The sequence below is a fragment of the Carcharhinus amblyrhynchos genome, chromosome 14, assembly GCF_965287045.1.
Source record: "Carcharhinus amblyrhynchos chromosome 14, sCarAmb.v2.hapA, whole genome shotgun sequence".
NCBI classification, from domain to species: domain Eukaryota; kingdom Metazoa; phylum Chordata; class Chondrichthyes; order Carcharhiniformes; family Carcharhinidae; genus Carcharhinus; species Carcharhinus amblyrhynchos.
The window spans coordinates 56,608,333-56,622,812 of record NC_137337.1 but is presented as its reverse complement, the minus strand read 5'-3'; the positions used below and the strand labels follow the sequence as shown (position 1 = coordinate 56,622,812).

At 42.7% G+C, this 14,480-nt stretch overlaps 1 protein-coding gene across 7 annotated transcripts in view; it reads right to left on the bottom strand.

Moving 5' to 3' along the window:
• The window catches only part of LOC145352695 (papilin-like), a 201,368-nt gene that overhangs the window by 89,360 nt on the left and 97,528 nt on the right, over nt 1–14,480 (bottom strand). For 6 of the 7 annotated variants that reach the window (XM_080202920.1, XM_080202919.1, XM_080202921.1 and 3 more), the window contains exons 6-8: nt 14,157–14,280; nt 13,975–14,055; nt 5,671–5,843 (exon numbers count right to left, since the gene is read on the bottom strand). In XM_080202920.1, coding sequence (XP_080059046.1) covers nt 5,671–5,843; nt 13,975–14,055; nt 14,157–14,280 — 378 coding nt within the window. The remainder of the gene's footprint in view (nt 1–5,670; nt 5,844–13,974; nt 14,056–14,156; nt 14,281–14,480) is intronic. The other variant, XM_080202925.1, reaches the window with a different exon arrangement.

Genomic DNA, 14,480 nt, shown 5'->3' with positions numbered 1-14,480 from the left:
ATCAGAAACTCCAAGATATTTTATTAAGTTAGCCTAGACCCTAACTTTTACATTTGATTTCAGCATTCACGTGAGCATAAGGTGTCTCAGTCCAGGTATGATTCAAGTGACCCACTAGGAAGCTTTTATCAAAACAATCTTTATTTAAGAATATAGTTAGAATATAACAAGAAGAATTAGCATAATTGTTACCAGATAAAATACTTAAACATGACAAAGTATAATCCTTAACAACTCGCTATCCCTATTGCTCCAATTTAGCAGTATCTCCCACAGATACGAACATTTTCTTTAGAACTAGTTCACACAGAAACCAAAGATGCTTACATACATACTAGATTTCTAGCCTTTTGCACTTCTGGAGAATGATCGAGATAGACACTTGGCTTCTAATTCTCATGCAGCAACTTCCAGAGAAATCTCCAACCCCAAACAGTAGAATCTCAGAGAAAAAGGCTTATTCCTTGACAGATTCTAATCTCCAATTCAGACAGAACAAGAGATACAGAGAAAGCAATCTCTCTCTAAAAATCCAAGAAGCAGATTGCCTAGAGTTCACTGCGAAAGTCTAGCTGCACCCAGACACATGATCCTATCTATCAATCAATGTAATCAAGCCCCACTCTGAAATATTCCAGGGAAAACACAAGCAACAGAATTCTGCATTAGGTCAGATTAAAACAAACATTACAGCTAGTAAGATCAATTATGCTGCTGCAGAAACAATATCGTGCTGCTGGATCCAGACAACATGGCTCAGATGAAATGGAAGGGGTGAGTAAACACATTCAGCACAGAAACATGATTAAAATACATTTCTTAAAGGCACAGTATCATCACACCTATTGTGAGGAAAGAGGTCATTTAGCCCATTGAGTCTGCACTGGCTGTCTGAAACAGCATCCCACTCTGGCCCTAGCCTCTGCCCTATTCCCATAATCTTGTGTCTTTACCATGGCTAATCCACCTAACCTGCACAACCTGGGATACAGTGGTAACATAGCATGGCCAATTCATCTAATTGGCACATCTTTGGACTTAGTTTTATTATATATCGTTCATTGTTTTAGATCCTTCCACTTCTCCCTACCTCTATGCTGTCCAGCCTATTCCTTGATCAGGTCACCTCTAATTCTTCTATTTTCCAAAGAAAAGCATCCAAATCTGTTCAGCGTTTTCTGATAGCTCTATCATCATCGGCTCTAGTGCTAAATCAGAACTCTGCTCAATCATGAATACAGTGTAACTAGAGTTGAATAAAAGTTGAACATAAATTGATTGCTTTTGAATCCCATGTCCCAGAAACCAATCTCAGGGCTTTGGTAACATGTTATTTGCTTTGCTGACCCATGATATCACTTCTTATGATTTGATCACCAGTATCACTAAGATATAGGCCAGATTTCCATTTTTCTACTATATATTTAAGTAGTCAGGCTGCTGGTTTCTAATATCTTACGTTACATTCTACCTCAGTGAGGGGTTGCACCCAGCATGTATCATCTGCAAATTTTGATGTTGAGTTGCTGGTCCAAATCATTAATGCAAATTATGAATAATCCTAGCACTGATTTCTCTCTTCCCTCAATCAGAATAATCATCCTTTGCCTACTCTCTGCTTCCAAATTTTAGCCAATTTGCAATCAATTAGCAGCAGTGCCAAGACTCCGCAAATTCAAGGGTGGGATTTTCTGATCCCATCCGTGGCCACTGTACTGTAAGTGTGAATGGAGAATTTAGCATTCCAGCCAAAGCTCCACTTGTTTTCAGCGGTTCCGGAGAATCCCAGCTGTAATGAGAATGGAGATTTTTGGCACTAATCTTTATCACTAGCCCGACATGTGGTACTTTATCAAAAGTGTCCTGCAAATCCAAGTATAGGGCATTGACTATGTTACCCTTGTCTGCTCTGTTTGTTACCTCTTCAAATAACTCAAAAGGTTGCTCAAGAATGACTTTGCCTTTCTATTCCATATTCTATTTTATTTTCTGCCTCAATGAAGCTCATTTATTATTTCTTTTAATATGTTGTCTACCAATCATCTGGCACGATCAAATCTTCTTTGGATCTGAAGAGATAGAATCATAGAATCCCTAAAGTGTAGAAGGAGACCATTCAGTCCATCGAGTTTGCACCAACTCTGACAGAGCATCAGGCCCTCTCCACGTAAACCCACACATTTACCATGGCTTATTCCCCCTAAGCTATACATCGTGGGACACTAAGGGGCAATTTAGCACGGCCAATCCATCTTGCCTGCACATCTCTGATAAGGAATCTCTGATTCTCTGATCCAGAGAACCCACACAGACTTGGGGAGAACGTGCAAACTCCACATAGACAGTCACCCAAGGCTAGAATCCAACCCTGATCTTTGGAGCTGCTAGGCAGTCGTGTTGACAATTATGCCATCATGCCTCCCAATAGTGTTTTTTTCCACTAATTATGAACATTCTTCCCCAATTGCCCTTGACGAGGTAGCGGGGAGCTGCCTTCTTGAACTACTGTAGTCGATGTGATGATATAGGTACATGTGCTGTTACAGAGGGCACTCCAGGATTTTGACCCAGTGACACTGAAGGAATGACAACAAATTTCCAAGCAGGATGGTGAATGACTTGGATGGAAATTTCCAGGTGGTGGTGTTATCGTGAGTTTGCTGCCCTTGTCCTGCAAGATGGTTGGAGTCATGGATTTGGAAGGTGCTATCGAAGGTACCTCTGATAACTGCTCCTTAAGTGTGGGTTCTCTGGATTCCTCCCTTAATCAGAGATGTGCAGGCAAGATGGATTGGCCATGCTAAATTGCCCCTTAGTGTCCCACGATCCAGGTGCATACCATCTGTCTTAGCTTCTTTTAGTTTTATATGTGTGACTATTATTTCTGCTTTTCTATCTCAACTATATTTATAGTCTCTTGAAGCTCATGCTCTAAGTGATGTGTTTATTTCATTATCTTCTTTTGTAAAAACTAAGTAGTTATTTAATATTTAAATACTTTTGTTATTTTTCAGCTATTAACTCTGAATTAATGTTGCTCATCATTTAATACCTCTATCATAACTTTCACTTTCCTTTCATTATAATGGTGCCTTTAGAACACTTTATTAAAATCTTTTACTATTCCTTAATAATCTTATTTCACAATTTTCTTTCACCTTTCTGATAGTTTCAAAGCTTCTCCCTGAAATTCTTAATTTTCCTTTTAATCCTTGTCACTTACTATCAAAGTACTTCTTTTAGGTCTTTTTTCAAAGTTTTTTTTATCCTTTCATTCTTTATTGTTCACCACCATCATCACGCTTTTTGTTGGTTTTTACTGGAACACAATGAACTCCATTGATTCCTTTTCTTATTGTTTCTTTGCTTGTCAAGATTTCTCCCAGTTTGCATTCTTTAGTGCCACCCTTTTTCTAATTATTTCCTCTTTTGAAATCTGTTGCCTTAATCTCTCTCAATCCTAACCTTACTTGTGATCATCACTACTAAGATGCTCTCCTGCTCTGAGTTGTTCTCTTAATTCTGGTTCATGTCCAATACAAGCTCCAGCGGTGATCCCTTTCTTGTTGGACTTCTTACACATAGAGCAGGAAAGAGTCCTGTATATACACGCGATGGGCCGTACAAGGGCTGCTCTTGAATGTTCGAGAGCAGCCTAGTACTTCATGTCATTAGTGTATGCTTAAACTGGACCAGATGCTGGGCAACACAACAGCTCAGTGACTATCACTGATTGCTGTGCAGACACATGGATTTGGGCCGGTGTCTGTGGGAGTTTGCGCATTCTCCCCGTGCTTGTGTGGATTTTCTCCGGGTGCTCCGGTTTCCTCCCACACCCCAAAGATGTGCTATTAGGCTGATTGGAGGTAATAAATTGTCCCTAAATTAGTTTTCCCTCAATGTGGAATGCCATAAGCATAGATAAGGGTCATGGGTGGAGGGGGGACTGGTAATGTTAAAATGGCGGCGTGGGCTCGTTGGGCCGAAGGGCCTGTTTCTCGGGCCATTTTTGTTCTTTGCTCTTTGTTCTTTATATACTATAAAATCTTAAAAATTATCGAAAATCTGCAACACAAGTGATCATTTGGCCCATTGTGTTTGAGACATAGAGGTTTACAGCATGGAAACAGGCTCTTCGGCCCAACTTGTCCATGCCGATCTTTTTTTTAAACCCCTAAGCTAATCCCAATTGCCCGCATTTGGCCCCTATCCCTCTATACCTATCTTACCCATGTAACTACCTAAATGATTTTAAAAGACAAAATTGTACCCACCTTTACTACTACCTCTGGCAGCTTGTTCCAGACACTCACCATTCTCTGTGTGAAAAAATTGCCCCTCTGGACACTTTTGTATCTTCCCCCTCTCACCTTAAACCTATGCCCTCTATTTTAGACTCTATTTGGGAAAAGATATTGACTATCAAGTTGATCTGTGCCCCTCATTATTTTACAGACCTCTATAAGATCACCCCGCAGCCTCCTACACTCCAGAGAAAAAAGTCCCAGTATATCCAGCCTCTCATTATAACTCAAACTATCAAGTCCAGGTAACATCCTATAAGTCTTCTGCACTCTTTCTAGTTTAATAATATCCTTTCTATAATAGGGTGACCAGAACTGTACACAGTATTCCAAGTGTGGCCTTACCAATGTCTTGTACAACTTCAACCAGAAGTCCCAACTCCTGTATTCAATGTTTTGACCAATGAAACCAAGCATGCGAAATACCTTCTTCACCACTCTGTCCACCTGTAACTCCACTTTCAAACAGCTACGAACATGTACCCCTGGATCTCTCTGTTCTGTAACTCTCCCCAACGCCCTACCATTAACTGAGTAAGTCCTGCCCTAGTTCAATCTAACAAAATGCATCACCTCGTATTTATCTAAATTAAACTCCGTCTGCCATTCGTCAGCCGACTGGCCCAATTGATCAAGACCCTGTTGCAATCGGAGATAACTTTCTTCATTGTCCACTATGCCACCAATCTTGATCTCATCTGCAAACTTACTGACCATGCTCCCTACATTCTCAGCCAAATCATTAATATAAATGGCAAGTAACAGTTGGCCCAGCACTGATCCCTGAGGCACACCGCTGATCGCAGGCCTCCAATTTGAAAAACAATTCTCTACAACCACCTTCTGGCTTCTGGCAAGAAGCCAATTTTGTATCCACTTAGGTACTTCACCCCAGATCCCGTGAGATTTAACTTTATGCAACAACCTACCATGTGGTTACTTGTCAAAGGCCTTGCTAAAGTCCATGTAGACGACATCAGCTGCACTGCCCTCATCTACCTCTTCACGCCTTACCCCTTGACAAAACTCAATCAAATTTGTGAGGCATGATTTTCTAATCACAAAGCCATGCTGACTGTCCCTAATCAGTCCTTGCGTCTCTAAGTGCCTGCAGATTCAGTCTCTCAAAGTACCTTCCTACAACCGATCAAAACTAAATTCCCTTTCTTCCTTTTGCTACCATAGCTGGGTCTAAATGAAATCGCCTATGATTAGTACTCTATGCCTGCTCCATTCACTATCGGTGGTCAATAGTTGTTATAACTATTGTAATAGCCATCAATCCTTTCTCCTCCTTTAACTCCATGCATATGGATTTTGTATTTTCCTTACTTCTAGTAAGACATTGTTTGATATTGACACTCACCTCCAATATCAATGGTTCAGAGGTTGGCCCTCGACCATGAATAACCTCTGAGGCCAGGTCACCCTCCGACCCTCTTTCATAGTGAATGACAGTGTTGGCGATGTACAGAGCCCGGCTGAAGTCGATGGTCCAGTGACCGTTCAGGTAATACTCACCTCTCACATTCTTGATTGCTGCAATGATTCAACACAAATAGTAATTATATTAAAATGATCAATAGCTACAATAAAGGAATTGTGGACAAGGTGTGAAGAGGCCATGGTGTGAATCAGATGCTGTGTGGAAATGGGACGCAGTGTGAACGGGGCTTTGTAGAAACTAGATACAGTGTGAATCAGGCATGATTTGAATGGTCCAGTGTAAGAAACAAGCATGAAAGGAAACTGATAATTTGTTATACCTTGCTCAATGCTGCTGGCAAAAAAATCAATCTTACACCAAATTGCTCATTGTAGAAGCTATTGAGAGGGTGCAGAGGAGATTTACAAGGATGTTGCCTGGACTGGGAGGCATGCCTTATGAAGTTAGGTTGAGGGAGCTGGGACTCTTTTCCCTGGAGAGACGAAGGTTGAGAGGCGACCTGATAGAAGTTTACAAAATGTTGAGAGGAATAGATAGGGTGGATTCTCAGAGGCTATTTCCCCGGTTTGAAATGGTCGCTACGAGAGGACACAGATTTAAGGTGCAGGGAGGGAGGTTCAGAAGTGATGTTAGGGGTAAGTTTTTCACTCAGAGGGTGGTGAGTGAATGGAATCGGCTGCCGTCAGTGGTGGTGGAGGCGAACTCGCTGGGGTCTTTTAAAAGACTTCTGGATGAGTATATGGGGTTTAATGAGATTGAGGGTTATAGATAGGTCTGTAGGTTGGTAGGTGATGTGATCGGCGCAACTTGTGGGCCGAAGGGCCTGTTTGTGCTGTAGTGTTCTATGTTCTATGTTCGATGTTTCCAGAATCAGACTTATAAAGAACTTGCATTTTTACAGTGCTACTCAGAACATCCCAAAGTACCTCACAACAAGTAATTTTGATATGTGGTCACTGTTGTAATGTGGGAATTAGGGTGGCCAATATGTGCACAGCAAGCTTCCAAAAACAGTAACAAAATAAATCCCTAATCTGTTCCTGTGACGTTGGTTGACAGATAAATATTGCTCATGACATGGAGCGGGGTCCACCATTCTTCTGTGAGTACTGCCATGGATATTTTACACTCACCTGAGATGGTTGAAGGGTTTAATGTTTCATCTAAAATGAAACATTAAACCTGCAACAATACCCCTTCAGTACTGCCTCTCAACAATTCAACACTGTCTCAGTACCTTTGCAAATATCTAGTTCCTAACGCATACGTTTTAGAACATAATTTTTAGCTTTAAGAATTAAGTTTTAACTGTAAAAAATGAGGGCTTTTGACTAAGAAAAAGATAAGCAACCCTAAACTAAATGCAATTCAAACAAGTTTTCAGTTCAAACACTGAAAAGGTTGGGCCCATGTTGACATAAGAGATGAGAACAAGCAACTCTGGGAAAGAGAAACATAGAACTCTATTTAGATAGAAACTATACAAATTGGTTGCTGAATCAGAGTTGTGTTGAAGTTTATTTGTATTTCTGGTTGAAGCATCCTAAAGCAAAGTCATGGTGATGCAGAGAGGAGCCTTGGTTAGAAAATTCTTGGGCGAGATTTTCCAGCCGCGCTCACCCCAAGGCCAGAAAATCCCACCTAAGGTCAATGGACTTTGCATAGTCCATGTCCCGCCCACTACATTTCCCGTGATGGGTGGGACAGGAAACTTCTGCCCTTGTGTTGCTTTAACTGTGTGTGTTTGCTGACAGAAACAAGTTGTTTAGGTTAGGAACAGACAGAACAGCTGTATTCACAAACAGGGCATAAAAAGTCACAAACTCAATTTACAAAATAACGATCGGAATGCGAGTCTTTACAGTTAATCAAGTCTTAAAGGTGCGGACAATGTGAGTGGAGAGAGAGTTAACACTCTCACACTCCAATCATTACTTTGTAAATTGAGTTTGTGTCTTTATATGCCCTGTTTGTGAATAGAACTCCCACTCACCTGACGAAGGGGCAGCACTTTGAAAGCTAGTGGTTTTTGCTACCAAATAAACCTGTTGGACTTTAACCTGGTGTTGTGAGACTTCTTACTGTGAACACCACTTGTCACAGCCCTCCATTCAGAAACGCACCCTTTCACTGCTACCCTATCTTCTTCGAGCGAGCCAGTTTTGTATCCAGCTTGCCAGCTCACCTCTGATCCCATGCAAATTTACCTTCTGCACCAGTCTGCCATGATAGAGGAGAGCCGGTGGATGTGGTCTTTCTAGATTTTCAGAAGGCGTTTGACAAAGTGCCTCACAAGAGGTTATTGCAGAAGGTCGAGGGACATGCAGTTGGGGGTAGGGTGTTAGCGTGGATAGAGGATTGGTTGTCAAATAGGAGGCAGAGAGTGGGGGTCAACGGGTGCTGTTCGGATTGGCGGATGGTGGCTAGTGGAGTGCCCCAGGGGTCGGTGCTGGGGCCTCAGCTTTTTACCATTTATATAGATGATCTGCAGGAGGGAACCGAGTGTAGGGTGTCGAAATTTGCTGATGACACCAAGATTAGGGGAACGGCAAATTGTGCGGAGGGTGTGGAGAGTCTGCAGAAGGATCTAGATAGGCTGGGCGAATGGGCCAGGAAATGGCAAATGGAATTTAATGTTGGCAAGTGTGAGGTGGTCCACTTTGGTAGGAATAATGGTAGGAAGGACTATTACATACGGGGCGAAAAACTGCAGCAGGCGGCGGTGCAGAGGGACCTTGGGGTCCTTGTGCATGAGTCACAAAAACCCAGCTTGCAGGTGCAGCAGGTGGTCAGGAAGGTGAATGGGATGCTGGCCTTCATAGCGAAGGGGATTGAATATAAAAGTAGGGAGGTCTTGCTGCAGCTGTATAGGGCATTGGTGAGGCCGCAACTGGAGTACTGTGTGCATTTTTGGGCGCCGCACCTGCGCAAAGATATTTTGGCCTTGGAGGGAGTGCAGAGGAGGTTTACTAGGCTGATACCGGAGTTGAGGGGGTTGAGCTATGAGGAGAGGCTGAATAAACTGGGCTTGTACTCGTTAGAGTTTAGAAGAATGAGAGGAGATCTCATTGAGACGTATAAGATGATGAATGGGATGGATAGGATAGAGGTGGAAAGACTCTTCCCGCTCAAAAAAGACAATAGGACTAGGGGGCACAGCCTCAAGATAAAAGGGGGGCGGTTTAGAACGGAGTTGAGGAGGAACTTCTTCACTCAAAGGGTGGTGAATCTCTGGAATTCTCTGCCCGTTGAAGTGGTGGAGGCTGCCTCGCTAAATATTTTTAAGACGCGGGTTGATGGGTTTTTGATAGGAGAGGGGATTAAGGGTTATGGGGAGAGGGCGGGAAAGTGGAACTGAGCAGCGACAGATCAGCCATGATCTTATTGAATGGTGGGGCAGGCTCGAGGGGCTGGATGGCCTACTCCTGCTCCTATTTCTTATGAGGGACCTTGTCAAAGGCCTTACTGAAGTCCATGTAGACAAGATCCACTGCCCTACCCTCATCCATCATCTTCGTCACTTCCTTGAAAAACTTGATCAGGTTCGTGAGACATGACCTCCCCTTCACAAAACCATGTTGCTTGTCACTAACGCATCCACTTATTTCCAAGTGGAAATAAATCCTGTCTTGAAGAATCCTCTCCAATAATTTCCCTACCACTGATGTAAGGCTCTCTGGCCCGCAATTACCTGGATTATTCTTGCTACCCTTCTTAAACAAAGGAACAACATTGGCTATTCTCCAATCCTCTGGGACCTCCCCTTTAGCTCTTCTTACTCCTTGCTTAAGTTTCTTTCTATTTTCCTTGTATTCCACACTTGCTTCATGTGTTCCCAGCTTCCTAGCTTTAACAAATGCTTCCTTTTTCTCTTTGACTAGGCTCACAATATCTCTCGTTATCCAAGGTTCCCAAAACTTGCCATACTTATCCTTCATCCTTACAGGAATGTGCTGGTCCTGAATCCCTATCAACTTACACTTGAAAGCCTCCCACATGTCAGATGTTGATTTGCCCTCAAATATCTGCCCCCAATCTACAGTTCCTGCCTAATATTGTAGTAATTAGCCTTACCCAATTTAGCATGTTAACTTGAGGAATACACTTATCTTTATCCGTCAGTACCTTAGAGCTTACTGAATTGTGGTCACTGTTCCTGAACTACTCCCCTACTGAAACACTGACCACCTGGCCAGGCTCACTCCCCAATATAAGGCCCAGTACGATCCCTTCCCTAGTTAGACTATCTACACACTGTTTCAAAAAGCCCTCCTGGATGCTCCTTACAAACTTTGCCCCATCCACACCCCTAGTACTAAGTGAGTCCCAGTCAATATGGGGGAAGTTAAAATCTCCCCCACAACAACCCTGTTATTTTTACATGTTGCCAAATTCTGCCTACATACCGTTTCCTCTATCTCCCGCTGGCAGCTGGGCAGCCTAGCGTAAACCCCCAACATTGTGGTTACACCCTTCCTATTCCTGAGCTCCACTCATACTGCCTCGCTGTATGAGCCTTCTGAGGTGTCCTCCCGCAGTACAGCTATGATATTCTTCTTAATCAGTAGTTCAACTCCCCCACTCCTTTCACAGTAGTTGGATAGATATTGGCAACTCAACAAGGAGCTGAGTTTGGACCCAGGAAAAGTGAATGACTTTCAAGTTTTGCAAATGAAAAGGAACTCTAGCGAATGGGGTGAGGAGAGTAAAAATTAGAACTGAATTTACAACAGTCCTGATAGACCAAAGTGTTAACAGATTACTTAATTTAATTCTTATTGATATGCAATAACATTTTTCAGTTAAGAGGGTGAATTTTTGTGGTATCATTATTTTGTTTATTTGATAGATGTTTGGATTTATTCCTTAAATGTGAACAGTCCTCTACAGATTGTAACAGTACTGACTCTCTGACAGTGGAGCATTCCCTCAAAACAGACCCCCAACATTGCAGTGCTACCTTAGCATTGATGCTCTGACAATGCAGCTCTCCCACAGTATTGCCCTTTGACAATGCAGCACTTTCTCAATATGAGTTCCCTTTGACAGAATGTCACTTCCCCAATACAGTTTCTTTGATAGTGCAGCACTTCCTGAATACTAACCCTTTAACAGTATTGCATTCCTTCAATACTGTCCCTTTTACAATGCTGCAGTCTCTCTATTCTGCTCCTTTGACAGTGTGGCACGCCCTCAATACTGCCCCTTTGACAGTGCAGCACTCCCTCAATACTGCCCCTTTGACAGTGCAGCACTCCCTCAATACTGCCCCTTTGACAGTGCAGCACTCCCTCAATACTGCCCCTTTGACAGTGCAGCACTCCCTCAATACTGCCCCTTTGACAGTGCAGCACTCCCTCAATACTGATCCTTTGACAATGAAGCATTCCCTCAATACTGACCCTTTGACAGTATGGCACTTCATTAATACTGCCCCTTTGGAGGTATAACACTCCATCAATACTGACTCTTTGAAAATACAGCACTCCTTCAATACTATCCCTCTGAAATTACAGTCCAAAGAACAGTATGGCACAGGAACAGGTCCTTTGGCCCTCAATGATCATGATGCCTGCCTAAACTAAAGCCGTATGCACTTGTGAAGTCCATATCCTTCCTATTCATATATTCATCTTGATGCCCCTTAAACGCAGCTATCATATCTGCTCCCATCACCTTCCCGAGCAAGTCATTCCAGACATTCATCATCCTCTGTGTAAAAAAAAACTTGCCTCGCACATCTCCTCTAAACTTTTCTCCATGCACGTTAAACCTATGTCCTCTAGTATTTGACTTTTCTACTCTAGGAAAGAGCATCTGACTATCCACTCTGTCCATGCCACTCGTAGCTTTTTAAACCTCTATCAGGTCACCCCTCAACCTCCTTCATTCCAGTGAGAACAAACCAAGTTTATCCAACCTCTCCTCATGGCTAATACCCTCCAGACCAGACAACATCCTGGTAAACCTCTTCTGTACCCTGCCCAAACCATTCACATCTTTCTGGTAGTGTCATGACCAGGATTGTACACAATATTCCAATGAGGCCTTACTAAGGTTCCATATGGCTGCAGTAGGACATGTCATTTTTTATACTCAATGCCCCGACCGATGAAGGCAAGCATGCCGTATGCCTTCTTGACCTAATCCAATTGTGTTGCCACTTCAGTGATCGGTAGACATGTACGCCCAGATCTTTCTGCCTATCAATACTCCTAAGGGTTGTACCATTTGTTCTATAATTCCTACATGCATTGGACTTTCCAAAATGCATTAGCTCACATTTGTCCAGATTAAACTCCAGCTGGTCTATATCTTGCTGTATCTTCTGACAATCCTCTTCACTATCCGCAACTCAACCAATTTTTATGTCATCTGTGAACTTACTAATCAGACCAGCTACATTTTCCTTTAAATCATTTGTATTTACTACAAACAACAGAAGTCCCAGAACTGATCCCTGTGGAACATTGCTAGTCACAGCCTTCCATTCAGAAAATCACCCCTCTACTGCCACCCTCCGTCTTCTATGCCCATGCCAGTTCTATATCCATCTTGCCAGCTCTCCTCTGATCCTGTGTGCCGTCAACTTTCATACCAGTCTACCATAAAGTACTTTGTCAAAGGCTTTACTGAACTCAATACTAACTTCCTCAAAACCAACCCTTAGACAGTGCATCAGTCCCTCAATATTGTCCTTTGACAGTTGAGTATTTCCTCAATTTTAGTTCGTTGACAGCACAACACTGTACTGTCCCTTTGATGATGTAAAACTCCATCAATACTAACCCTTTGAGAGTACGATACCCCTCAATATAGACCCTTTAATGGTGCGGCATCAATACTGCCATTTTACAGTGCTGCATTCCCTCATTGCTGTCTCTTTGACAGTACAGCACTTTCTCAATACTGCCCTTTTGATAATGCAGCACTCCCTCAATAGACCCATTGACAGTTGGACTCTCTCTCTTGGGTTGACATGGGCCATGGAGAGTGGTGTGACCTGGATCCTGATACTGTGACAGGGTACTGGAGAGAGATGTGTGTTCCAGCCCCAGCAGTACGGAGGTTGGGGTGAATTTCACCACTTCCTGATGGTGTATTTGAAGGTGAGAGAAGGGAATGTACATAAATAAAGCAAGTAGCCTGCCTGCTGGCTTTGCACCCACTGCTGAACTGTTCCTCAGAGAGACAATGGCTGGCAGAGTCTCACAGTCTGTAAGTTTGAACCCTGAGAGCTGCTGTTACATTAATGCTAACATACTCATCTCCATCTCTACATATGATCACTGCGAATCCAACTGCAAAACTAGGTTCAGTCCAAATGCTTACACACTTTGTGGAATGCTTTGGCCATTATTCAGGAAATAACAGAAACACCAATCCCCAAATAAACAACATGGGCTGAGGGCAAAGTCTACAGAGAACCAATGAACAGCAGGAAATTCCCAAAAATGCATATTGATATGTGCAGAATGTGATAGAGCTTCTCAATCTTTGAAACAGTTGCAAACAGCGTAAGGCATTTAACAAATGGCACAGATCAGGATGTAACTGGGTTGAATAAACATTCTCTCCGTGTTTGCTTGGGTTTCCTCCCACAGTCCAAAGATGTGCAGGTTAGGTTGAATGGCCATGCTAAATTGCTGATCAGGGGATTAGCAGGATAAATACGTGGAGTTACGGGTGTAGGGCCTGGGTGGGATTGTTGTCAGTGCAGACTTGATGGGCCAATGGCCTCTTTCTGTACTGGGCACAGTGGTTAGCACAGCTGCTTCAGCACCAGGGACCTAGGTTCGATTACCAACTTGGACACTGTCTGTGTGGAGTCTGCACATTCTCCCTGTGTCTGCGTGGGTTTCCTCCGGGTGCTCCGTTTCCTTCCAGTGTCCAAAAGACATGCTGGGTCGGTGCATTGACCATGCTAAATTGTCCCTCAGTTTACCTGAACAGGTGCCGGAGTCTGGCGACTAGAGATTTTCACAATAACTTCATTGCAGTGTTGATGTAAGCTTGTCTACTTGTGACACTAATAAATAACTTAAAAACTTAAAAACTTAAAACTAGGGATTCTATTCTATGATTCTATAGAGACCAAGGTATAACTGGGTCAAATAAACTCCGTTTGCACACAGATACAAACCAAGCTGTAACTGGGTCAAATAAACTCCACTCATACATTAAAAAAGAATCACAGATGAAGAACGAAAGTGAAAGATTTACCGAGGAAATTACGTGTGGGTGATACTTCCCGGATCCGAATACTCATGGCCCCAATGGGAATGATGTGAATTTGATTGTAACCTGCAAATAGGGAGTGAATGCTTGATTATGCAGCAAATCTCCAACATTCACATCTACATAAAAAGTGACAACAAAAGTGAGAATAGAACACAGAACTGCACCTATTGGCAAATCAACAACACGAAATGTCCCTTTGACTTCATAACAGGTGCTCCCATCTCCTCCACATTCCAGACATTTATCTTCAACTTGTGAAGATTCCAGTGTATTGTCACAACCAACAGTCTAAAGTATAAAGAAATAAGCACAGAATCATTCATTTGAAATAAAGTTATTGACAGATTTCTAGAAAGATAGAGACATTTTATTTCTGTGACTATTAGTGCCCATTACAACTCATGAAGTCAGTGACTATAGATCAATGTTTATGATCAGTGGGTGTGTCGTGCCCAGGTAAATGGCTCAGTTATCACATTAGGAACACC